This window comes from Ornithorhynchus anatinus, chromosome 20 (genome assembly GCF_004115215.2).
Source record: "Ornithorhynchus anatinus isolate Pmale09 chromosome 20, mOrnAna1.pri.v4, whole genome shotgun sequence".
In the NCBI taxonomy this organism is placed as follows: domain Eukaryota; kingdom Metazoa; phylum Chordata; class Mammalia; order Monotremata; family Ornithorhynchidae; genus Ornithorhynchus; species Ornithorhynchus anatinus.
In genome coordinates this window covers 27,263,620-27,288,281 of record NC_041747.1, presented here as the reverse complement: position 1 = coordinate 27,288,281, position 24,662 = coordinate 27,263,620, and the positions used below count along the sequence as shown (strand labels likewise).

The 24,662-nt window shown below is 45.5% G+C and overlaps 1 protein-coding gene across 1 annotated transcript; it reads right to left on the bottom strand.

Annotated features, from left to right (window-relative positions):
• Positions 1 to 4,601: 4,601 nt before the first annotated feature.
• Positions 4,602 to 21,795, bottom strand: RAB38 (RAB38, member RAS oncogene family). Its single transcript, XM_029048481.2, has 3 exons — positions 21,333 to 21,795; positions 12,836 to 13,116; positions 4,602 to 5,228 (listed from the first exon to the last, which is right to left on the bottom strand). The coding sequence occupies exons 1-3, from the start codon at positions 21,532 to 21,534 to the stop codon at positions 5,076 to 5,078; spliced, it is 636 nt and encodes a 211-aa protein (XP_028904314.1). The 5' UTR covers positions 21,535 to 21,795; the 3' UTR covers positions 4,602 to 5,075.
• Between the last annotated feature and the right edge of the window lie 2,867 nt (positions 21,796 to 24,662).

Here is a 24,662-nt window from a genome sequence, read left to right as displayed (position 1 = left end):
GGCAGCAGGGCCAGAATTAGAACCCAGGGCTCCTGACCCTTAGTTGCGTGTTCTTTCCACTGAGCTGTGCTGCTTCTCATTCATTCATTCAATAGTATTTATTGAGCGCTTACTATGTGCAGAGCACTGTACTAAGCGCTTGGAATCTACAAATCGGTAACAGATAGAGACAGTCCCTGCCCTTTGACGGGCTTACAGTCTAATCTTCTCAATATGGTCTTGTTGGCCTCTGAGCTATGAGGTTTATAAACTTTTCCTCTAGCTATGGTATCCTGTAACTTTCATTCTTTACATGTTATTGTTCTGCTCTTTCCATTTTGTTTTTTGTATTTCACCTATTCTTATGTGTCTGAGGCCAACTCCTTCCCCTCGCTTATTTTTAAGTTTACCTATTACCCTATTTATTTTGTTAATAAATTGTACATCGCCTTGATTCTATTTAGTTGCCATTGTTTCTACGAGATGTTCTTCCCCTTGACTCTATTTATTGCCATTGTTCTTGTCTGTCCGCCTCCCCCGATTAGACTGTAAGCCCGTCAAAGGGCAGGGACTGTCTCTATCTGTTGCCGACTTGTTCATTCCAAGCGCTTAGTACAGTGCTCTGCACATAGTAAGCGCTCAATAAATACTATTGAATGAATGAATGAAAGGTTTTTGAGCCCACTGGGGTCTGGGAATCATTTCTAACTCTTACCAGCTTATTTCCCCCCAGCATTTATGGCAGGGCTTTGAATAGAGTAAGTGCCTCATGAATACCACTGTCATTCTGCTTAGCAGCCTGACTTAAGGGGGCTTAGCATTAGACTTTCTCACCCACTGGGAAAAGCAGAAAAACAGGCCCATATGGAAATTCCTCCCATATGGCTCCCATTTGAAATTGAAAAAGGAATTTCTCCATAATGACACAACTGGGGTTTGCACTTGATTGTTTTACTAGTTCCCCGAGGAAACTAAATGGATACCTGCAAAAGTAGACGGGATACTAATCGACTCTCTACCTGGGCATCTTTAGGAGGCTTTGCTCTTTCTGGTTTTTCTAATTGGGATTGTAATATAAAGTAAATCAGCGAGATGCACGCAGTATCTGAGTATCCAGTAGTATCGAGGATAAATCTGGCTTCTGTAGAGTTCTAGGCAAAAAGTGTAGGAGCCACCCAAAGTAGGAAATGTAATAATAATAATGTTGGTATTTGTTAAACGCTTACTATGTGCCGAGCACTGTTCTACTAATGCACCTTGGCTTTAAAGTATTGCATTCATTTTTCGTTATTTCTACTGCTTCTTTCCACCCTGTAATCAGTCACCCAAACAGGCCCCATGTTGAAAAGCAGCATAGACTAGTGAGTAGAGCATGGACCTGGGAAACCAAGGACCTGGGATCTAATCCCGGATCTGTTACCTGTCTATTGTGAGACCTTGGGCAAGTCGCTTCACTTCTCGGTGCCTCAGTTACCTCATCTGTAAAATGGCGAGTAAGACTGTGAGCCTCATGTGGGACAGGGACTGTGTCCAACCTGATTACCTTGATTCTACCCCAGTACTTAGAACAGTGCTTGACACATAGTGAATGATTAACATATACCATCATTATTATTATAAACGGGCCTTTTCCTTTTCTCTTTAGAATGTATTTCTAGGTTTTGGTCTTGCTTACCAAGGGACAAGAGAATGGCAATTAAAATGAAATCATAATATATATGGGGACATTCACAGCTCTTGGAGAAACTCATTAAGTTGCTCTTCTACTTCCTTTTTATCAGATAAAATAATTTCAGCTCCTTTAACCTTTTTTCATAAATCCTATTCCCATTCTATCCTTTCAAATTTCCGCCCATCTCTCTGATAACATGGAGGCTCAAATGCAATTCAGTGCTCAATTGCAGTCCTTTACAGGAGATGAATTACTTCCAAATCCTGCTTGCTTTAATGTACGACGAAGATGGCTTTTTTTAATAATAGTGCTGCATTTCTGATTTGTTTTCAACCTGGGGTCCACTAGGGTCCTATGATCCTTTTCCACCATACCTAAACGTAGCTAGCATTTCCCAAGTTGAATTAGAATGATCAATCTTAGTGAAGAACGGTCTCCTTTTTTTTGACTCTTTATTCACTGGGCAGTAGTTTTTGTCCTCCCTGGATGATTCTCTGAAAAGCATCCCTTCCTATTTGCTCATATTCAGGATGGGGATGAGAGGGTTGGAAAGACAATTACTCTGGCAGTATAAAACTCTATGAATAATGAAATTCTGTCACTTTATCATAGTATCAATAACATACTTTACATCTGGCACAGAGCCTCAACTGGAATTTTCAAAAGGTTGCGCTCATTTGATAGCATAAGATGCTTTGCTAATTAAAGTACATAATAACACTTCTTTGGAGTATAACATTTTTTAAAAAATCAAGCATTTGCAAAAGGCTTCTCTCCAGCCATTGGAAAGAAGGTTCAGTTTTAATAGCAAAGATAATCTGTTCCATCTGAAAGAACTAAAAACCAAGTGCTTTGTTTCCGTTATTACGGATTCCCTGTGTGTGCTGCAAGGATTAAAATGCTGCTTGAGCCCGATGACTCAAAAAAAGAAATAAACTTACACAGGCTAGGAGAGAATTTTCCCGTAAATGTGCAAAAACTCAGGATAAGAAGATTTGAATCTTCCTCAGCCATAGAACTGCCATTTCAGAACTTCTCAACACCTAAGCGCTTGTTACCCACAGTCTCCTGGAGTACTTGTGTATTTTTCTTATATAGCTTATTACTGAAACACTAACTCATGTATTTATTGAGCACTTACTGTGTACAGAGAACTGTAATAAGCGCTTGGGTTTTCCTTCTATTAGTAGTTCATTTTAGTGTCTGTCTCTTTTGATAGATTGGAAGCAATTTGAGGGCAGGGATCATGTACAAATAAAAATTAGAGTATTTTAAAGTGCTTACTATGTGCCAAACCCTCTACTAAGTACTGGGGTAGATATAAGAAAACTGGACCAGACACAGTTCCTTTCCCATGTGGGGCTCTCATTCGAGAAGGAGGAGAGAACAGGTATTTAAATCCCATTTTATAGAGGAGGAAACTAAGGCACAGAGCAGTTAAGTGACTCGTCCAAGGTCACACCGTGGATGAATGGCAGAGCTGCTTTTCTAATGTCTTCTAATTTTACTCTATGCGCCCAAGCGCTTCGTACAGTGCTCTTACACCTAGTATGCACTCAATCAATCATTGGTATTTATTGAGTGCCTACTAGGAGCAAAGCACTGTATTAAGCAGAATTTGCAGACACATTCCCTGCCCATAATGAGTTTACAATGTACTCTTGATTGATTTTTCTTTGGTTTGAGGATGTCACTGTCAATGGTGGCTTGCCCAAGGTCTCACAGCAAATGGCAGAACGAAGATTAAAACCATTTTGACTCCCAGGCCTGTGCTCTATCCACTAGGCCGAGCTGTTTTCTGATTGTTTTTTTAGTACTTGGGAAAGTAGAATACAAAAGTGTTGTTGGATGTGATTTCTGCTCTCAAGGAGCTTGCAGTTTAGTGGATTGTAAATTCTCTTTTGCTCTCTTGTTTCTGTTTTCCTGTGGAGAAAAGCAATTCTGAAAAGCAAATAAAGCCTAGGGGTCAAATCACCTTCCCTGCTCTAATATGTTGGCCCACACCCTAAGTTCCCTAATAAATCTCTCTCTCTGGACCAGTCTGGTTGGCAGTGACCAACCACGCTATTTCCAACAGGACAGATGACTTCTCTTGTGTTTTATTCTCTAGTTGCATCCGTTTCTCCTTCAAGAGGCATGAGAGGATTTTCCCTTTTAAATTTAAGGAGAACAGGGCCCTCCCTCAGGACTCCCATCAGTGCAAACGGCAGCTCTTCCGGGGACTGACTGAACTCTGAGTAGAAGGTGTGGGATTTTCTCAGGATTTTCCACCGCTCCTTTTTAACTCAAACTCCGGCAACGTCTCTTGGAATGGCAGCTTCGGGCAGAGAGCGCTGTCTCCATCCATCCCATCCGGTGACCCCTTCCGGAACCGTGCGGGGGACACAGAACCCACTTCCTCAAATGTTTTATTTTTCAGTTCGGAAACGTGTGCCCTGTTTGTTACAAGAGAATACAAAGCGGCAGCTTTAATTAGACGGAGCTGGTGGAAAGACACCAAGGGGAGGTCAGTTGGTACGGTGGGGTTTTGGTTTCACAAACATTTCGAAAGCCAAAGCAACAAGGGGTGAGTAAAGGGACTGACCAGAGCAGCATTTATCAGCCCCAGATGATTCTGAACACATTTTGGGAAAGCCAGCTGGAACTCCCAGCAGGAGTTGTAGCTAACTCACAGCTCAGGGGTCTAAGGGTAGTGATACAATTTAATCTGACAGACCCAATAAATAGTTTGAGCCTTCCCGAACCATTCTTTCACGTGAACAGAATGTGGCTTAGTGGACAGAGCACGGACCTGGAAGCCAAAAGGATCTAGGTTCTAATCCCAGTTCTGCCTCTCTTCTGCTGTGTGACCTCGGGTAAGTCCCTTCACTTCTCTGTGCCTCAGTTACCTCATCTGTAAAATGGGGATTAAGACTGTGATCCGCACATGGGACACAGACTGTGCAACCTGATTACCTTGTATCTATCCCAGTGCTTAGTAAGGTACCTTGCACATAGTAAGCGCTCAACAAATACCATTAACAACAAGAGCCAAGCAAGGGTCTCCTGTCCTGGGCTTTCATCATGATAATTGCTGGGGCTCTGTTTGTAGCAGGATATTAAAATGGAAGAGATTACCCAAAAAACAAGGTCCTTCTTCCCTTCTCCTTAGCCCAGCACGATACGGATGTCTGCTCAGTGCCTGATTCTACTTGGGGGTGCCTTGGCGATTAGAGCAGGACAAGGGGTTTTTAGAAGAGACTAAACAATAGGAAAACTGTAAACACTGGGCTGGTAGATTTACAATGTTTAACAAAATAGGAAGATTCTTTGGTTTCTCTCTTTCAGGACTCTCTGTGTAAATCCCATTTCCCGTCACCCAGAAGGAATGACCAATATCCTATCCCAAGTCTTGGATCAGTGAGATCTGCGGAGGTCCCCGGATCTAGGATTTGGAGCAGTTGGAACAGCCGATCACTTTGGGAGGCGTCAAGTGTGGTCGTACGACATCCGTCTCTACCGACTGCATTAGGTCGCTCTCGTTGGCGATGATGTGTTTCACTAGGCATCTGGAAGCTTCATCAATATTTATATTTTCCTGGAGAGAGAAAAAGAAACTCACGTTTGCGCAAGTATACTGAAATGGCTATTGGAGCTCAATCCTGAAGGAGGGTGAGGATGTTTGAGGTGTCAAAACTCCCATCCTCCAAATTCCTTTTCTAGACAGATTTCACAGTATTAACAGGCAGCATTTATTGTATTTCTAAAGGTGCAGAACAGTGTGCTGAGCATCATATTGTGGGCAGAGTACTGTACTGAGTACCTACTGAGTGCAGAGCACTATATCTGCTTTTTTTCTGTTTTGGGGGATTTTTTTTTTAAGCCCCCTGCACAGCTTGGTAGAACTGATTTTTTTTTTTTAATGTGGTATTTGTTAAGTGTGCAGTATGTGCCAGGCACTGTTATATGCTTTGGGCCAGGGACTGTGTCCAACCTGAATACCTTATATACCCCAGCACAGTGCTCGACAAATAGAAAGCACTTAATAAATACCATCATTATTATTATTATTATTAGGTTAGACACACTCTATTGCATTGTACTCTCCCAAGCACTTAGTACAGCAGCCTGTACACAATAAAATCTCAATAAATACCATTGATTGTACTCTCCCTAGCACTTACTGTGTTCTTTACACAGTACGTGCTCAGTAAATAGCATCAATTAACTGTTTGTACTCTCCCAAGCACTTAGTTGAAAAGGCACCTCCATCTAGGCCTGACTGATTTCATTTCCGACCTCGGGCCCTACAACCTACGAGAAGCAGTGTGTCTCAGTGGAAAGAGCACGGGCTTTGGAGTCAGAGGTCACGGGTTCGAATCCCACTCTGCCACTTGTCAGCTGTGTGACTGTGGGTGAGTCACTTAACTTCTCGGTGCCTCAGTTATCTCATCTGTAAAATGGGGATTAAGACTGTGAGCCCCACGTGGGACAACCTGATTCCCCTGTGTCTACTCCAGCGCTCAGAACAGTGCTCTGCACACAGTAAGCGCTTAACAAATACCAACATTATTAACCTAACATTCCCTTGCCCGAAACATTCACGTTCCACGTGTGCTGGTCCTGCTCCTCGTTTAGCTCCCCTAGTAAAAGCCAACACCCTACTCATCCCCATGCAGGTTTTGAGAGGGGTATACAACATTCCTCAAAAGCATCAAGACTTTTTCAGGGACCCGTGAAATGCAATTAGGACGGATCACTGGCTAGAAGCCATCCCGTGGCGAGAAGTCAAGCAGAGAGCAACAGCTCCTTCCAAAAACGAACTTCAACCCATCTGTCTGAGCCCCTACCCTGTTGCAGAGCACTGTACTAAGCGCTTGGAGAGTAAAATAGAATTAGTAGACATGATTAAGGGGCTTATCATTAAGCAGGGAAGATAGACACTAAAATAAATGGCCGGTTTAGCTAAACTGGGTAAAATCTCTCGTTTTAAAGATCCAACAAAGGAATGCTTTCATCTTGCCTCCATTCTGAAGCCCATTAATTTGAATGCTTTTGCCCTGACATCACTGAATAGGTTAGCGTTCAACTCCCGATCAAGGAAATGTCCTTGGAAATATTCTCCATTTTTCTTCGGGGTCAGGAGTGGAAGGAGAAAGTCACAGGTAAAGCAACACCTTCCTCAGTCAAACTCAGTGGTCCAAAATAGAATTCTAAAAATAATAATGATAATAATAATAATAATGATAATGATACTCTGGTGATGTTAACATGGTCACACTTTACCTCTGAGATACTTCAGAATCCTGTGCACCGTTATCCTTCTTTTGCAGCACTTACTCTTCTACACTTCCATTATTCCTTTCGTCTGTCCGTAAATTATCTTGCGTCTTCCTCTCCTGCTAGACTCTAAACCCTTTGAGGACGGGGATAGTGCCTTCTGACTCTATTTCACCCCCCGAAACAATCAGCAAGGAGCCCTAAACTGAGCAGAGTGTCCCAGGAAATCCTATTATACAATTAAAAAAATTGCACTGCCGAGTTCGAACTGAAAACTGTACAGAAAATCTGCTGAACAGCTCTGTCTCAGCCTGCAAAGATAGAGCGAAAACCCTAAAGGATAGAGCAAGGGCCTGGGCATCAGAATGACCTGGACCTGAGTTCTAATTCCGGCTCCTTCACTTGCCTGCTGTGTGACCTTGAGCAAGTCACTTCACTTCTCCGTGCCTCATCTACCTCATCTGTTAAAATTTATATGAACCCCCTCCTCTCTCTCTTTCTTTTTCAGACTTCGGGACAGGGAATGTGTCTAATTAGAAAATCCTGTATCTACTGCAGCATTTAGCACAATGTACATAGTAAGCACTTAAAAAATACCATTACTATTATACAGTTGTTATATTACCATATTAACAAATGATAATTATATGATAATAGTATTTAAGTGCTTTTGCATCATAATAAAGTAATAATTGATTCTATTAATGTTAATAATCATCATCATCATCAGGAAGAGATCATGAAACACCAACAAATCAACTCTGAAAGAGTTTGGGGATCGAGAAAAAGTGGAAACTAATGATTCAATTAAGGTTTTGGGATTATCTATGATTTTAATTTTGCAGTTGGCTTCCAACTGCTGAATCCTCCACATCTACCATTGGCTGTGTTGATATCTTTCCTTAGCAGAGAAAGAATCTGAATGTCCTGTGCAAAGTTCACATCAGTCCACGATAAAAGGGTACTGACAGAATTGGGAGGACAAGAGATTTTTCACTGGGGACGCCATCAAGGCAAACAGACTTTGACAGCAAACACATCCTCACAACATGTCTCAGGCCGACGTACTCTACTTAATTCAATGAGAGGGACTCACAGCTCCTTATTTTTCGTCATTTCTTGTTCAGCAGCAGAATTCCGGGCTTAGGTACAGACAAAGTAATTACTCTAAAATACCCTTGAACTCTTTCTCCGGTCTAACCCAATCTCTGGACACTGACCTAGCCTGTTAGGCTGCCGGACAGATCTTTGATGAATTGCTGCTCCCGCTACTCTGTTATGTCTAATGGGATATTGATTTTGTCCCCCAAGTCTGTGCCTCAAGGAAATCAATAGAGCACTCAACAACAGAGCAGATGTAGACGAAAACGAGGAAGGGGATTCTCTAAATCAGGGTCGTCATCCACAGTTGGCCAGGCCCGGAAAACAGACGACAAGATGCCCCGAGGAAGGAGGAGAATTACACTGGGGGGAGGAAGGGAAGCGAGAAAGGAAATCGATAGAGAAGATGAGCAAAAAGCAAGGGAGAAATCAACTAACTTGTCTTGATGATGACCGGCTTTCAAAACAAGGAATCCATTCTCCGAACAACAGAGACAAGATTCATTGACCCTGACGGGAAATGAACGTGGGTCTGAAAACTAGATCGTTACCACGGCAACATGGTTGCCACCGAAACTGGTTGTACAGAGGTTCCCTGCCTTCATCAAGCTCAAAATCTAAAAGGGGAAAAAGATAAAAATGACTTACAGATAGTGAAAGAGGAAGGAAGAACAAGGTCCAAGAAATGATATCCATAATTATTTATCTTAATGACACTCTTCCCCATCTGGACTGTAAACTCACTGTGAGCAGGGAATGTGTCTAACAACTCTGTTATATTGTATGTTCACAAGCACAACATCAGAATCCCTGGGGCGATCTTAGATTGAGTGGCCACCAATCCAATTTTATACTGGGCAGGCCAGTTTTTAGCTTTTTTTTTTTTTTACACATATATGTATAAATATTTTTGTGGGTCAAGGTGATGGTGGTGGGGAATTTAGAAGTGGGTGTCCTGGATTCCTGAATAACCACTATGCCCCCTCCCCCACGCCGATATTGAATAAGAACTAGCGTAGTGCTGATTCTGAAAGGTCTTGTCTCTATAGCCAAACCCCACTAATTTCACATAGGTGTGTCACATGCCATTACCTTCCTCTGGGCCAAGTCCCTGGATTCCATCCTTAATTCTCCTTCTTAGCCCTAAAGCCTAAAAACTTTGCCAGAACAAGAAAATCATCAAGCAAGCACCTGCAGCTGGGAATACAGTGGATTTAAAGACAGGGCAGAGCTGCTTGAATCCACAGCCACAAGTTTCAGAATTAAATAGCAGATTCTAAGCACACACCCAAAATCCTCTGGAGAGTTCATTAGGCCAGGATATAAAAGAAATAAATTATTACTTATTTGAACTGCTCGACCCGCTAGCTATCATGGATTTTCCGTCTGTATTTTTTGATTTCAATAAGCAGTCTCCGTTTCGGGGCAGGCCGGGGGATGTTTATGTCTCCCATCTGAATTATTCAAGTTCCTCAAAGACCAAAAAGGTGCTGCAGACAGACTAATAATGTGAGAAATGATTTCAAATGTCAGTCTAGCTCCTTTTGTAAATGATACCCCAGATACAAGTTCAACTCTAAGAACAAGCAAAGCAGAAATTCAAAAGCCAAGAACGAGACACTCCGGCGAGAATGCCGGTGAGGAATTAGGGACCATCCTTCCCATACTATGCATCTCTCTGGAGAGAACGTGGCATGGTGTAGGAAGGCAGGGCGGTGCGTACTGTGACTCGCAATTTCCTAAAGATAGGCCAGGGATGTAACACCAGAGGCTGAGGAGAACTGAGTGTATGTTCAAGTTTGATCGATTGTGATCAAGAGAAAGCAAGGCAAGAACTCACGATATCTCCTGAGGTCTAGTGAGGCTTGGTGAGGTCTGGTGGCATCAGGCTGCTTGGAGTATTTGGGGCTGAACTGTACTTTCCAAGCGCTTAGTACAGTGCTCTGCACACAGTAAGCGCTCAATAAATACTTTTGAATGAATGAATGGAGGAACTGTGAGGTGCTTGCCCTCCTGGAAATCCATCCTAATGCTTAGGGAAAGGACCAGCCAACACTCAAAAAACTTCCCCCGCAGTAATCTATTCTGGACTTTCTGTCTGTGAATTTCTCAAAAACCCTCTTGAACCTACTGATACTTTCTGCCTGCACAACTTCCTCTGAGGACAGTGATCTCGTCTACCCGCTCTATCTTATTACGCTCCCCTGATCACTTAGCCTAACTATCTACATGCAATAAGTGCTCAATAAATGCCACTGATTGATTGAATTTTCAAACAAAATAATACAGAAGGGTCAGGAAATACTTGACTGATTTGATATATACAGAATAAGGATTAAGATAATGATCAAGTACCACTCACCACAGGGGAAAAAGAAACTCCATTAGGTTTTTTGCTCGTTGCATAAAACAACAGAGTGGAAATGCTACTCGCATTCACACACAATACCTAAGGGACATTTTTCCCCAAATTAGTGATGCTTTCCCAGTTTGCATGAATTCATTAGCTTTTCTTACTGCTGGCAAATGGAAAGAAATTGTTGTGATAATGCTCTTTAAGGGGTTTGCAGCTAGCCAGGTGGTCCTTTCTTCCCGTACATTATTCATGCATTCCTGTCCGGTTTAATACCTCAAAATGTTCATTTTCCTAAGGAATTCTAGGAAAAAAGAGGCTTTTCACCTAGATGGATTTGTGCGCGGTCAGGGAATTTCAGGAGATCGGAAGGAAACCCTCTTGGGTCTTTGTTTTTTAATAAATTTTTAAATTCATTTTTGATAAATGCTATGCATTTATTAAACACTTACTGGATGTCAAGTATTCATTCAGTGCGAATGCTTTCTCTACACGTTTTGACTCGAACCCCACAGTAGAACAAGGGGAGAGGGTCGTTTCCTAGGTTGTAACCAATGTTCCCTGACCACCGGGAGCTTACGGTCTAGAAGGGAAGCTTTCACATTCCTGTTTTGGGCCTGGCCCCAGGATTAGTGAAATGTTTTTCTGTTAAAGGCTTCAGTTGTTGTTCAGTACCCACACACCTCCATAATTCCTTAACCATCTGGGGTGAGGTTTTCCAAGTTTGAGGTTTTCCAAGGAAGGTGGCCTTCCCATTCTGCTATATCGTACTCTCCCAAGTGCTGAGTACAGTGCTTTGCCTAGAGTAAGCACCCATTAAAGAGAAGCAACATGGCTTAGTGGATAAAGCACGGGCTTGGGAGTCAGAAGGAGCTGGATCCTAACTCTGGCCCTGCCACATGTCTGCTGTGTGACTTTACTTCTCTAGACTTCCCTAAAATGGAGTTTAAGAGTGTGAACCCCATGTCGGACAGGGACTGTGTCCAAGCTGATTAACTTGTATCTACCCCAGAGCTCAGAATAGCGCTTGGCACATAGTAAGCACTTAACAAGTATTATTATTATTAGTAGTAGTAGGAAATATTACTTATTACCACAAGAACCTTATTGTAGGGCGGCCGTGTATAAGCTTCCCCTTCTAGACTGTTAGCTCCTTGTGGGCAGGGAAGATTAAACCAAATTTCTTATATTGTACTCTCCCAATCGCTTAGTAAATCAATTTAAAAGTCGGGGCCTGGGAGATTTGAGTTCAGGTCCCTGCTTGGCCTGCTGTGTGGCCTTGGACAAGTCACTTAACCTCTCTGGTCTCGGTTTCCTCATCCATAAAGGGGGTGAATTTATTCTGTACCTCCAAGGGATGTTGTAAGGATGAAAAATAAGGTCAGTAACGTGAAATCAATCAATGGTATTTATTGAGTGCTTAGTGTGTGCAGAGTACTGTTCTAAGTGCTTGCGAAAGCACTTTGGAAAATCAAAGCACTATATGCAATTCAAGTTATTACTTATCATTATTAATCCCATGGAATCTTAGCACTTTTCAAGTGGCAGTAACTTTCAATCGATCAATCAAATTCAATGAGCGCTTACTGTGTGCAGAACACTGTACTAAACATTTGGAAAAGTACAATATAATAAAGTTGGCAGATATGATTCTTATTCACAAGGAGCGCACAGTCTCAATCACACCCGATCACAACACCACACCTCGTCACCGTTGTCATGAGCACTGATCGACCATTAATGGCGAGCAGAGGACGGTCCCAGGCTTTGGAAACACACAACAGAGACGTGTCATGACCTAGTGGCCTAGTGGAAAGAGCACGGGTCTGGAAGTCAGAAGACCTGGATTTGAATCCCGGCTCGCCACCGGCCTGCTGAGTGACCTTGGGCAACTCATTTAACTTTTCTGTGCCTCAGTTACCTCGTCTATAAAATGGGAACGGAAAATGAGGATGATAATGGCATTTGTAAAGTGCTTACAGACTCAAGTGGAACAGTGACTGTGTCCAATCTGATTATCTCGTATCTACCCAAGCACCGAAGACAATGCCTGGCACATAGTAAGCGCTTAATGAATACCATAAAAAAAATACAATCCTTGGTCCCTGCCTTCAAGGAACTCACCCGGGAAACAGGGGAATGAAAGTTGTCATTTATATCAACTAGCGCGTATGAGGAAGGAATTTCATGGTAAATCTGCCTTGTTTGTGAAACATTTGATGAGTTGAGACCCCACGACATTCTGAGGCACCTTACATTTGGGATAATGTCTGCAATCACTGCTTACAAATCCATCACTCTGTGTGACCCTGAGACCCTTCGCTTTTATTATAATGATTTATCTATAAGTGCACTCTAAATTTCCATGAAATTGCTAGCTTCTAAAAAGGCATCTGAAACCACAGTCGGCTTATTAGTTTCCTTCCCTCTGGTGCTGAACTTCGGCTATCTTTTTTTCCGGGGGAAATTACCTTCGCTGACGTTTCGAACCAGCCCACAAAGCCGTTCTCCTTGCAGAACTGATCCATCTTGAGGCCGTTGTTAACGAGCACATCTCTCCCCTGGTCACATTTGTTGGCCAACAGGACCGCGGACACCGGTTTGCCACTGGGAAGAGTCAACTTTGAGTCCAAGTCACTTTTCCACTTGGTCACCGCGTCGAACGTCGCCGGCCTGGTCACGTCGAAGACGATGAATGCCCCCAGGGCTTCGCGGTAATAGACCCTCGTCATGTTCCCAAATCTTTCCTGTCCTGGAACAACAAAGAGGAAAAGCACCTGCTTCTAGCATCACTGTAAACATCGCTCCCTAGATGAAGGAGGATTCCAAAGCAGCGTCGCCTAATGGAAAAAGCACAGGCCTGGAAGTCAGATGACCTGGGTTCTAATCCGGGCTCTGTCACTTGTCTGCTGTATGACGTTGGGCAAGTCACTTCACTTATCTGTGCCTCAGTTTCTTCATCTGTAAAATAAGGCTAAGATACCTGTTCTCCCTCTCCCTTAGATTTTTAGCCCCCTGGGCGACAGGGTTGTGTCCTATATGCTTTATTGTATCTATCTGTTTATTGTTGTTTTGTATTCTCCCAAGCAATCAGTACAGTGCTCTGCACATAGTAAGTGCTCGATAAATACCGTTGAATGAATATGTCACTGTTTGGCATACACAAGTGCTTAACAGATACTATCTGTTACTGCTACTTACATCCCCTGGATTCTATTTATCGCTATTGTTTTTATCTGTCCGTCTCCCCCGATTAGACTGTAAGCCCGTCAATGGGCAGGGATTGTCTCTATCTGTTGCCGAATTGTACATTCCAAGCGCTTAGTACAGTGCTCTGCACATAGTAAGCGCTCAATAAATACTATTGAATGAATGAATGTTGTTATTACTATTTCACGCTCCAGGAGGATTTCAATGGGAGTTTCACGGGAAATAAATTAACATGATGGTGATAATGAATTTGTTAAGCACTTACTATGTCCCAAGCACTGTCCTGAGTGCTGGGGTAGATAAAAGATTATCAGGTCGGGCACAGACCCCATCCCAGAAGGAGTTCACAGTTTAAGGGGGAGAGAGAATAGGTATTTAATCCCCATTTTACAGTTGAGAAAACTGAAGCACAGAACAGTTAAGTGACTTGGCCAAGATCACCCAGCAGACAAGTGGCAGAGCTAGGATTAGCAGTACATTTGATCCTCCGAGAGACCATTTTAACAGACTGAAATAGTACTCGGTGCTTCTTGCCAATTCCATACTCAGCTCTCTAATAATTATATTTGTTAAAGATTTACTATGCGGTGAGCACTGTTCTAAGCCCTGGGGTTGATACGAGGTAATCAGGTTGGACACAGCCCGTCTCCCATGTGGGGCTCACAGTCTTCAACCCCAATTTACAGCTGAGGTAACTGAGGCACAGAGAAATAAGCGACTTGCCCGAGGTCACACATTGTGAGACAGCTGCTAAGAACTGGTTCAGTCTGTGGTCAAAGGACTAAATATCTCTGAGATCTCAGCAGCAATAGACTACGCTCCTGTGCCCTCACCCTCTCGATAAGCCATCTCGGCATAAGATAGAGTGGCTTAGTAAGAGTTGGGAGGATTAATAATTGAACTTTTTCAATAACCATATGGTAAGGGAGTAAAATGCTTTTAAAGTTTAACCACAATTTTTCAAGAGCAAAGAAAGGGTCTGATTATAATTTGGGATGTGGAACCCAACAAAATGCTAATCCAAAAGTCCCCTCATCTGATTACAATTTGAACTTTGGGAGAAGTTAGAGTTTTCAATAATGGACACATATGAGATTCCAGAAAATACTCACGCCGTGATCTGCCGCCCAGAAACCTTTTCCTGCCATTCTACTTAGGAGGAAACCATTCAGGGTTAGAAGGAGAAAAAAAAATCACATGACCCAAAACCTCATGGGTGAACTTCCATCCTTCCCAAATTCGACTTGGTTTTTTTCTACCTGAAGCAAACACTACTGCTCTTTGATAGAATCTCAGGGAGGAGCTGGCATTTCTGGAAAATGCTACAATCATTCACAACTGCCTCCGCTCCTAGGCTTGATAATACTGTCTTATGATCTGTTTCGGGGAACTAATCAGACGAAGGGCTAAATCATGTGTTTTTCAATACTTGCCTTGTTTGAGTTTTCCTTACATAGTGAGTTGCCCTTCAAAAAAAAAAAAACGACTTCGCTTTTGTTACCTATGGCACAGGTCCAGCCTTAAGGTTGTACAAATAAACCACTGACACACGTATACGAGTACGTGCATGTATGTTATATGTGACTGTGTGTGTTGTTTTGGGAGATTAAGTTATATTAGGAGTCTAGACAAGGAGTCCTGAGAAAAACAAGACCAGTGATATAGGAGGGGAAGGGGCAGCCCTTCACCTGAAAGGTAAAATTAAAATGGTGACTCTGGTGTCTTCTGAGGTTGGTTGTAAAGTCTCTGGGATGCCCTGACAGCCATTTTCGTTTAAGCTTTCCTAGTCTGGCATTCAATGTGGGTGGAATCCAAAGTTCCCTCCTTGGATTATATAGCGGGGCCTTCAAGCAAGCAATCAATCAATCGAATGCATTTATTGAGTGCTTACTGTGCGCAGATCACTATATTAAGTGCTTGGGAGAGTACAATACAGTAGAGTTGGTTGGGAATTCTATCGGTCGGGCCTGATTTGCTACCCACAATAATAATAACTGTGATATTAAGTGCTTACTATGTGCCAAACACTTTGCTAAGCACTGAAGTACATCCAAGACAATTAGCTTGGATCAGAAAAAGTCACTTTTTTGGCCAGATTCAGGCTGCGGTGGTGGTGTTGGAAGAGGTCTGTGAAGAGGTCTGTGAGATATTTTGTGTGAAGGCCCACAAACTCAGCAGCGTGGCCTAGTGGAACGTTCAGGCCCGGAGTCGGACAGTCTAGGTCCTAATTCTGGCACCACTATTGATCTGCCGCGTGATCTTGGGCAAGTCACTTAATTTTTCTGTGTCTCAGTTTCCTCATCTGTAAAATAAGGCGTTAAATCCTACTCTCTCTTACTTAGACTGTGAGCCTCATGTGGGACAGGGACTTTGCCCAATCTGATGATCTTGTATCAACCCCAGTGCTTGGCACATAGTGAGGACTTAACAAGTTCCATAAAAAAGGCCCAGGATTAATACCAATCAACCCAGTGAACTGTGGTACCTCCACCACCTTAAAAGTCAAGACCAACGTCGCCTTAAACCTAAAACTGCCTTCTGAGATGCCCATGCCAGGATTGGACTGGCAATTTTCCAACAATGCAGACTCTACTCTGAAGAGAGAGACTGGTCCTGTCCCACTTCATCCCAGAGCGGCAGTGTGGCCTAGTGGAAAGATCTCAGGCCCAATCACAGTTCTGCCAGTGCGGTATTGAAAACTCTGATCATATAAAAGGCCCTGAGTTCACCGGGGTCTGCATATCTGCTGTTTGATAAACTCACTGGCAATCGGAAGTCCCTATATTTTCACTTTAGCACAAACTCACTTAGGAGCTAAGTGCTTCCAGGTGCGTGACGGAACTTTCCCATTGAATGTAACCTCCTTCTGGAGACCCGAGGATGGGGAAGTTGTGGGAAGGAATGGATTTTGGCACCAGGGCCTAGAATGGTTCCAGAAGGGAGAACTCTGTCACTGGCCTGCTGACAAACCTTGAACAAAGAACTTAATCTCTCTGGGCCTCATTTTCCTCACCTGTATAACAGGGATAAGACATCTGCTCTCCCTGTTTCTTAGATGGTGAGTCCCGTGTGGGACAGCGACTATGTATCTACATATCTCGTGTCTACCACAGCGCTTGGCAAATAGTAGGTACCTAATAAACACCATCATTATCATTAATGATGGCAGAATGGCTTTAAACTCTACTTCTGATAATAATAATAATAACTGTGGTGTTTCTAAACATTGGGATGGAGCTGTGGATTCTGCCAGTGTTGGTGAAATGTTAATATCCAGGAACTCGTACATCATGTCCTAGGTTGCCCTTTGCTCTGTTCAAATTTATCACGCAGACTTGTCGTCTGGATCAATCTATCAATCATATTTAATGAGCACTTACTGTGTGCAGAGCCCTGTACTAAGCTCTTGTACACTATAATACTAAACATACTATACACAATACACTATTCATATTTAGTAGACGTGTTCCCTGCCCGGAAGGGGCTGGCAGTCTAGAAGGGGCTACTGGAGAAGCAGCGTGGCTCAGTGGAAAGAGCATGGGCTTTGGAGTCAGGGCTTATGAGTTCGAATCCCAGCTCTGCCACTTGTCGGCTGTGTGACTGTGGACAAGTCACTTCACTTCTCTGTGCCTCAGTTCTCTCATCTGTAAAATGGGGATTAAGACTGTGAGCCCCACGTGGGACAACCTGATTCCCCTATGTCTACCCCAGCGCTTAGAACAGTGCTCGGCACATAGTAAGTGCTTAACAAATACCAACATTATTATTATTATTATTATTATTACTGTTTATTTAGACATAGGGTATTACTGCTCTTTCTTCTGAAAATCGCCCTTGCTAAACTAGTACTTTTATGAAAGAACTGAAAGGGAGAAGGAGGTGGAAGAAGGTCAGGGGATGAGGATGAGACAGGAGGGAGAAAAAAGTGAACGCATTACTCTATTCAAGATTAAACTACATGGCTGCGTAAGTGTTCTTAAGGGAAGTGGGTGGTTGATCCCTGGCTTATCATTGATAGTAATAATAATAATTGTGGTATTTGTTAAGCACTATTTGCTAAGCATTCTATTAAGCATTAGGGTTGGTACTAGATAATCAGGTTGGGGACAGTCCCTGACCCATATGGGGTTCACAGTCTAAGTAGGAGGGAGCACTGGTATTGAAGCCCCATTTTAAGGATGAGGCACAGGGAAGGCAAATGACTTGTCCGAGACCATACAGCAGGCAAGTAGAGGAGCTGGGATTAAAACCCCGATTTTCTGACTCCCAGGCCCACGGTCTTTCCGCTAGGCTATGCCGCTCATAATAGTTACAACTTCTTTCTCTAAATCCTGAAGTGAGGGGTTTTAACTAAGAGGGGTGTAGATTTAAATTTCTGTTCTTTCCTTTCACCTGATATCCACCCAGGGAAAACTTCTGAAGTCTAGCCTGGGAATCGACCCAAAATCAATCATATTTACTGAGTGCTTACCGAGCACAGAGCACCAAACTCTGTGCCTGGGAGAGTATAACAATATAACAGACATATTTCCTGCCCACAACAAACTTACAGTCTGGAGGGGGAGACAGATATCAAATAAATAAATTACAGATATGTACATAAGTGCTGTGGTGCTAGGATGAGGGATGAATGAAGGGAGCATGTCAGGGCAACACAAAAGGGAGAGAGAGAAGAAGAAATGAGGGCTTAGTCAGTGAAGGCCTCTTGGAGGGGCCTTTGAAGTGGGAGAGAGTAGTTTTCTGTTGGATTTGAGGAGGGAGGGCATCCGGGCCAGAGGCAGGACGTGGGCGAGAGGCCGGCGGATTTCCAACTAAAAGTCAGAAGAGAAACTTGAATAGAGTATGGGCCTGGGAATCAAAAGGTCATGGATTCTAATCCCGGCTGCTGTATGACCTTGGGGAAGTCACTTCACTTCTCTGTGTCTCAGGTACCTCAACTGTAAAATGTGGATTGAGACTATGAGTCCCACATGTGACTGTGTCCAACCCTATTTGTTTGTATCCACCCCAGTGCTTGGCCCATAGTAAACACTTGACAAATACCATTATCATTATTATATCAGAGAGGTGGAACTGAACAGCGAGGGCCCTACTCACATTTCAGCTGGAAATAGAGTTTGAAGGGAGCGTGAGCGACGAGACACAGCTTAAACACTTATCTGATCGATCAGGCCAATTTCAAATCTGCTTCCCGCTGACTGCAACTAAGCTGGACTCCTTCCTGTCACGGTAACTGCTAGGGTAAGAGCTGTGGGCACAGATGCCTGCCGATCAAGTCTCTGCCTGCAAAAGCTTTATCGTGTGATCTGCTAGCACATGACCAACGCCTTTCTGAATTGGAAATTCCTCTACTAACCCCTCCCGGGCCTCAACAAAAACCAAAAAAAGTCGGGAGACTTGCTTTTGTAATAAGCCATGTTTAAGTGTTTCAAATGTAAATTTACTCATACTCGATGTGCTGACTTTTCTAAACTGAGGGCTGGTTCTGGGTAAACAGGCCCGAACATTCCAATTTTACCCTCGCGATGGCCCACATCGGGTCAGATCAAAGAAACACACAATTTAAACTGGTGTGGTGTGCTACTTTTTAAAACCCCCTACCAGACTCAACCTACTGCTTGCAGTTCCTCCCTCACTGTGCAAGACCAAAGGCCCACAACAAAGACTCCGAGACCTGCGTCGCATCTCTAAGGAATGAAAAGAATCTGATTCCTTTTCTGATCTCTGAACGTGAGGCTCGGGCTAAGTTAATAAAACCACACTGAGGCCGTCAGGGGCTCTGCCCGGACCTGCACTTCTGGGCACTGTTGGGATTCTTGTAAACTACTCCGCTCCCTGGTGCCAACGAGAAGCAGCGTGGCTCAGTGGAAAGAGCCTGGGCTTGGGAGTCAGAGGTCGCGGGTTCTAATCCCGGCTCTGCCACTTATCAGCTGTGTGACTTTGGGCCAGTCACTTCACTTCTCTGTGCCTCAGTTACCTCACCTGGAAAATAGGGATTAAGACTGTGAGCCCTACGTGGGACAACCTAACTACCTCGTATCTACCCAGCACTTAGAACAGTGCTTGGCTCATAGTAAGCCCTTAACAAATACCAAATTATCATTAATACCCAAGGGCGCTCGAGGCCGTAAGAGAAGAAAATTTGCTCCCTTGCCCTGCTCCCAGGGAAATGTCATGGGGCAATCCTGGGAATGAGCACTGTGGCCTTTGGAAAGCCCTCTGGAGAAACAGCGGGGGGCTAGCGGATAGAGCACAGGCCCGGGAGTCAGAAGGACATGGGTTCTAATCCCAGCTCTGCCATTTGTCCACTGTGGGACCTCGAGCACGGCACTTTACTTCTCTGTGCCACGGTTTTCACATCCGTAAAATGAGGATTATGACCGTGAGCCCTACGTGGGACAGGGACTGTGTCCAACCTGATTTTCTTGTATCTACCCCAGCAGTTAGTACAGTACCTGGCACACAGTAAGCACTTAAACGCCATTAAAAAGAATGAAGGTGATTGAAATGATCCTAAAGATACAGATGGGGAAAAGAAAGGCAGGGGCTTTTATCATCACTGTGCAAAAGATAAGCAAAGGTGTTTGACCTGAAGCTCAGGATGTACAATAATGTGGGACTCTGCCCCCCAGCAAGGGGGAAGGAGGAGGTAGAAAGCCTAGGGAAACAAAGAGGGAATGGGATCTGGAATTGGGAAGGGATGAGGGGCAGGGAGATCAAGAGGGAAGTGGTGTGTGGGGGCGGGGGAGAGAGCTGAGGGAGAAGGGGAGAGAATTGAAGGAAATACAGTGGAGAGAGAGAACTGGGGGAGAATTACATTAATGTCTGTCTTCCTCTCTAGACTGTAAGCTCGTTGTGGGCAGGGAATGTGTCCCTTATATTGTACTCTCCCAACAGCTTAGTAGAGTGCTCTGCACATGGTAAGTGCCCAATACATGGATGACTGATTGATCGATTGATTGATTGGAGAGAGAGAGCGCTCTGGGAGGAGGGGAGAAAGCTGGGGGAGGAAGGGGGAGAGAGACGAAGGGGATACGGTGGAGAAAGAGAGCTGGGGGAGAGGAGAGAGAGAGAGAAAGAGAGAGCCAGCCCTGGGGGAGGAGGGGAGAGAGAGCTGGGGGAGGATTCATTCATACAATCGTATTTATTGAGCGCTTACTGTGTGCAGAGCACTGTACTAAGCGCTTAGAAGACGATAAGAAGGGGAGAGAGAACTGGGGGGAGGATTCATTCGGTCATATTTATTGAGCGCTTTCTGTGTGCACACTGTACTAAGCGCTTAGGAGAGGACGCTATGAAGGGGAGGGAGCTGGGGGAGGATTCATTCAGTCGTATTTATTGAGCGCTTACTGTGTGCAGAGCACTGTACTAAGCGCTCGGGAGGGGACGATATGCAGGGGAGAGACCTGAGGGAGGATTCATTCAGTCGTCTTTTATTTATTGAGCGCTTACTGTGCGCGGAGCACTGTCCTAAGCGCTTGGGAGAGGACGCTAGGAAGGGGAGGGAGGGCTGGGGGAGGAGAGGGCGGCACTACGAGAGGCGGAAAGGGCTGGAGGGCGGGGAGAAGCACGCATTTTCAAGCAACGGTTCCAGAAAGTTGGCCGCAACGAGCGCAGAAAAGCCCAGGGCAAGTCCAAGAGGGGGTGGGAAACTCAGGGGCCAGATCTGCCCCATCCAAAGCCCGGAGAGGAAGCCCCAAATTTCCGTGCGCCCTCGTCCCCTTCCCCGGATCCCTCGGCATCCCCCCGGCCTCTCACCTGCAATATCCCAGAGCTGCAGCCGCACCACCGTCTCGGCATCCCAGTGCAGGACTTTCAGCGCAAAGTCCACCCCGATGGTGGCGCGGTAATGCGAGGAAAAGTTCTGGTGGACATAGCGCTTGATGATGCTCGTCTTGCCTACGCCCAGGTCCCCGATGACCAGCAGCTTGTAGAGATGCTCCTTCTGCGGGCTCTGCATCTTCGGAGCCCTGCTCCCTGCCCTCCGATGCTCCTCGGCCACCAAGGAGAGGAGGGAGAAGAGGAGCCGGAGAGGAGAGGTAAAGGGGCCCCGCCTCCTCCAGCTCGGCCCTGCAGCCCCTCCCCGAAGGGGTTGACCCCTCTGCTACACGTATGACCCGCCCCTTTGGGGCAGAAGTTCATTCATCCGTTTATTCAGTGGTATTTATTGAGCGCTCGTACGTGCTCGGGGCACCGTACCAAGCGCTTGGGTGAGGACGAGGTACCGGTAAAAAGTTACATTCCCTACCCACAGAGAGATTCATTCGGTAGTATTTATTGAGCGCTCACTGTGTGCAGAGCACCGTACTAAGCGCTTGGAATGGACAAATCGGCAACAGACACAGTCCCTGCCCTTTGACGGGCTCACAGTCCAATCGGGGGAGACGGGCGGACAAGGACAATGGCAATAAATGGAGTCGAGGGGAAGAACGGCTCACGAAAACAGTGGCAAATAAATAGAATCAGGGTGATGCCCATCTCATTAAACGAAATAGATAGGGTCATGAAGATCTATACGGTCGAGCGGACGAGTACGGTGCCGAGGGGGTGGGACGGGAGAGGGGGAGGAGGAGAGGGAAAGGGGGGAGAAGAGGGTTTGGGTGCGGAGAGGTGAAGTCGGGGGGGTAGAGGGAGCAGAGGGAAAAAAGTCAGTCGAGGTAGGGAGATGAACTTTCCATTCAGTCCCTTCACCCCCATCTTCCCTATTTGGGGGCCTCCCAGAAGCCAGGGAAGGGTGGGGTTCAAAGAGGGTGGGCAGATCCAAGGGGTGGGGGTGGGGGGCATCAACCACAAGCAGGCCCTGACGGCCCGTTTCCCATCACCGTACCAGGGGGGGTGTTGGGGGAGTCATTCGTTACTGATGGGGGCCCTCAGAGGCAGGCGGTTCCACCTCCAGCGGGCTTCAGGGAGTCTCTGCGGGACCCCTGCCTGGAAAACCAGAGGAAATCGACTCCCATTTAGGGAGACTTCAAGAAGCTGAGGATACCCGATCCTCTCAGAGCAGGTCTGGCCCCCGGGGTTAGAGGGCGGACGGGGAGAAGAAGATAATAATGTTGGTATTTGTTAAGCGCTTACTATGTGCCGAGCACTGTTCTAAGCGCTGGGGGAGATACAGGGTCATCAGGTCGTCCCACGTGAGGCTCACGGTTAATCCCCATTTGACAGATGAGGTAACCGAGGCACGGAGAAGTTAAGGGACCCGCCCACAGTCACACAGCTGACAAGTGGCAGAGCCGGGAGTCGAACCCATGACCTCTGACTCCGAAGCCCGGGCTCTTTCCACGGAGAAGATTCTAGGCCCGTGCCCAGATTCGAACTCTGGGACAGGGCAGAGGTGGCACTAGACTCAAGGGGGTCTAGCACCGGATGGCAAGGAGCGGAACCACTGCGCCGTCACTCCCGGAGTTGGAATTCCAGGCCGGAGGGTCTGTTTGCAAAGGGTCCTATTGCAAAAGGCAAAGCAGCCGCTGGTGGCAGGGGAAAATGTCACCATGATGAGTGGGTGAAGAATGGCCCGAAAAAATAGCTCAAGTAGGCACTAAGATGAATAACTCCTTTACCTTTTGGAGGCGAAGAAGGCCAAGCAGATTAAGCGTATCAGTAAACTCTGATAGGATGCCCCTCTTCCACCCTCCAAGACTAGAAAGGAGTGGATGATCTTTGGACTTGCTAAGCACAGGGATTTCGTGCTGAAGGAGAATGGGCTTGGTGAAAACCCCCTCTTCCCAGGAGGAAGCCATCCCTCCCCTCCTTCCCCCACCTCCGAGGATCAGAGTCTAGGTCTGCAAACCCACCCGAGGTTGCACGTTCTAATCCTGCCCCATCTGGTTCCCTCGGGCCCAAGCAGTCACTGCACCCATAAAATGGAGTCGACGCTCCGACCTATTTTACGGGTCGGTTCTCAGCATTGATGTCAGAAGAGAGCTGGGGGAATCAACAGGATCAAAACGAGTTTCGGAGGAAGCAGGGCTTTTCATCTCTAGGAGCAGACCGGGTGGTGCTCTGGGCCCCTAATGGGGCAGGTTAAAAGCACAGAAATAATGATGCACAGTAAGCGCTAAGCACTTACTATGTGCAAATGCTCTATTAACCACTGGGTAGATACAAGATAATCAAGCCAGTCTCAGTTCCTGTCCCACCTGGGGATCACAGAGTCTAAGATGGAGGGAGAACAGGTATTTCATGCTCATTTTATAGACGAGGAAACTGAGGCAAAGGAAAGTTAAGTGACTTACCCAAGGTCACACAGCAGGCGAGTGGCAGAACCCAGGGCTTCTGATTCCCAGACCACGCTCTTTCCACTGGGCCGTGTCACCTGCCTTATAAAGTGAGAACTTGTTGGCTGTCGACAGTCAGTGGCAGTAGGGCGAACACTTAGGCTAGGGAGAAAGTCAGAAAGCTTGTTTTTGGAGCTCTACCTTGGTCCTGCACCCAACAAATTGAGCTCTTCAGCATCCCTAGTTCCTGCCTCAGTAAAAACAGTTTTCATTGGAGCCTTCTGGGTTCAGAGCACTTGAATGGGTGCCATCCCTGTCCCCAGGGAGCTTACAGTCTAATGAGGGACTCCCAAATCCTCTGATACTGATCTTAAAAGACTCAGACCGAGAGACTGACGGTTCTGGAATCTTTTCTGGCAGGAAAATTGGAGTAAAAATAGTGATAGCATTAGCAGAGGCAGGAGAACTAGCAGAAGTCTTTACTGAGTACCCACTGGTTGTACCAAGCACTTGAAAAGGTAAAACAAAGAGGAAGAGACACGCTCCGCTCCCACAAGGAGTTTACACTCTAACGGGGAAGACAGACATAAAAGTATTTACAGAGTATTAGGCACGCGGAACACAGCGGGGTAGTGCCTAGGCCCAAAATACGGGCTTTAGCCTTGCCTCAGCTGAGCCGAGGAGTGCTCGACTGTCTCCGACCTGGCCAAACATACTTTGGAGATGGGCGAGGGAAGAAGGGAAAAGAAATGGAGGGAGAAGCAATCCAGTGACTGGGCGTTTGGCCCTCTGGGTTGCTGGGACTAGCAGGCCCGCTAGGCATGGAGCTACTATGACAGATTTTGGGGAGGGAGCAAGGGATTTGCTTCCT

What these genes read in the sequence shown, in the direction of transcription:
- RAB38 (XM_029048481.2), bottom strand. Translation starts at nt 21,534, where the DNA reads ATGCAGAGCCCGCAGAAGGAGCATCTCTACAAGCTGCTGGTCATCGGG. An exon ending in GCAGCTCTGGGATATTGCAG is followed by an intron (nt 13,117 to 21,332) that starts GTGAGAGGCCGG and finishes TTGTTGTTCCAG; the next exon opens with GACAGGAAAGATTTGGGAAC. An exon ending in GGTTCGAAACGTCAGCGAAG is followed by an intron (nt 5,229 to 12,835) that starts GTAATTTCCCCC and finishes TTCTCTCTCCAG; the next exon opens with GAAAATATAAATATTGATGA.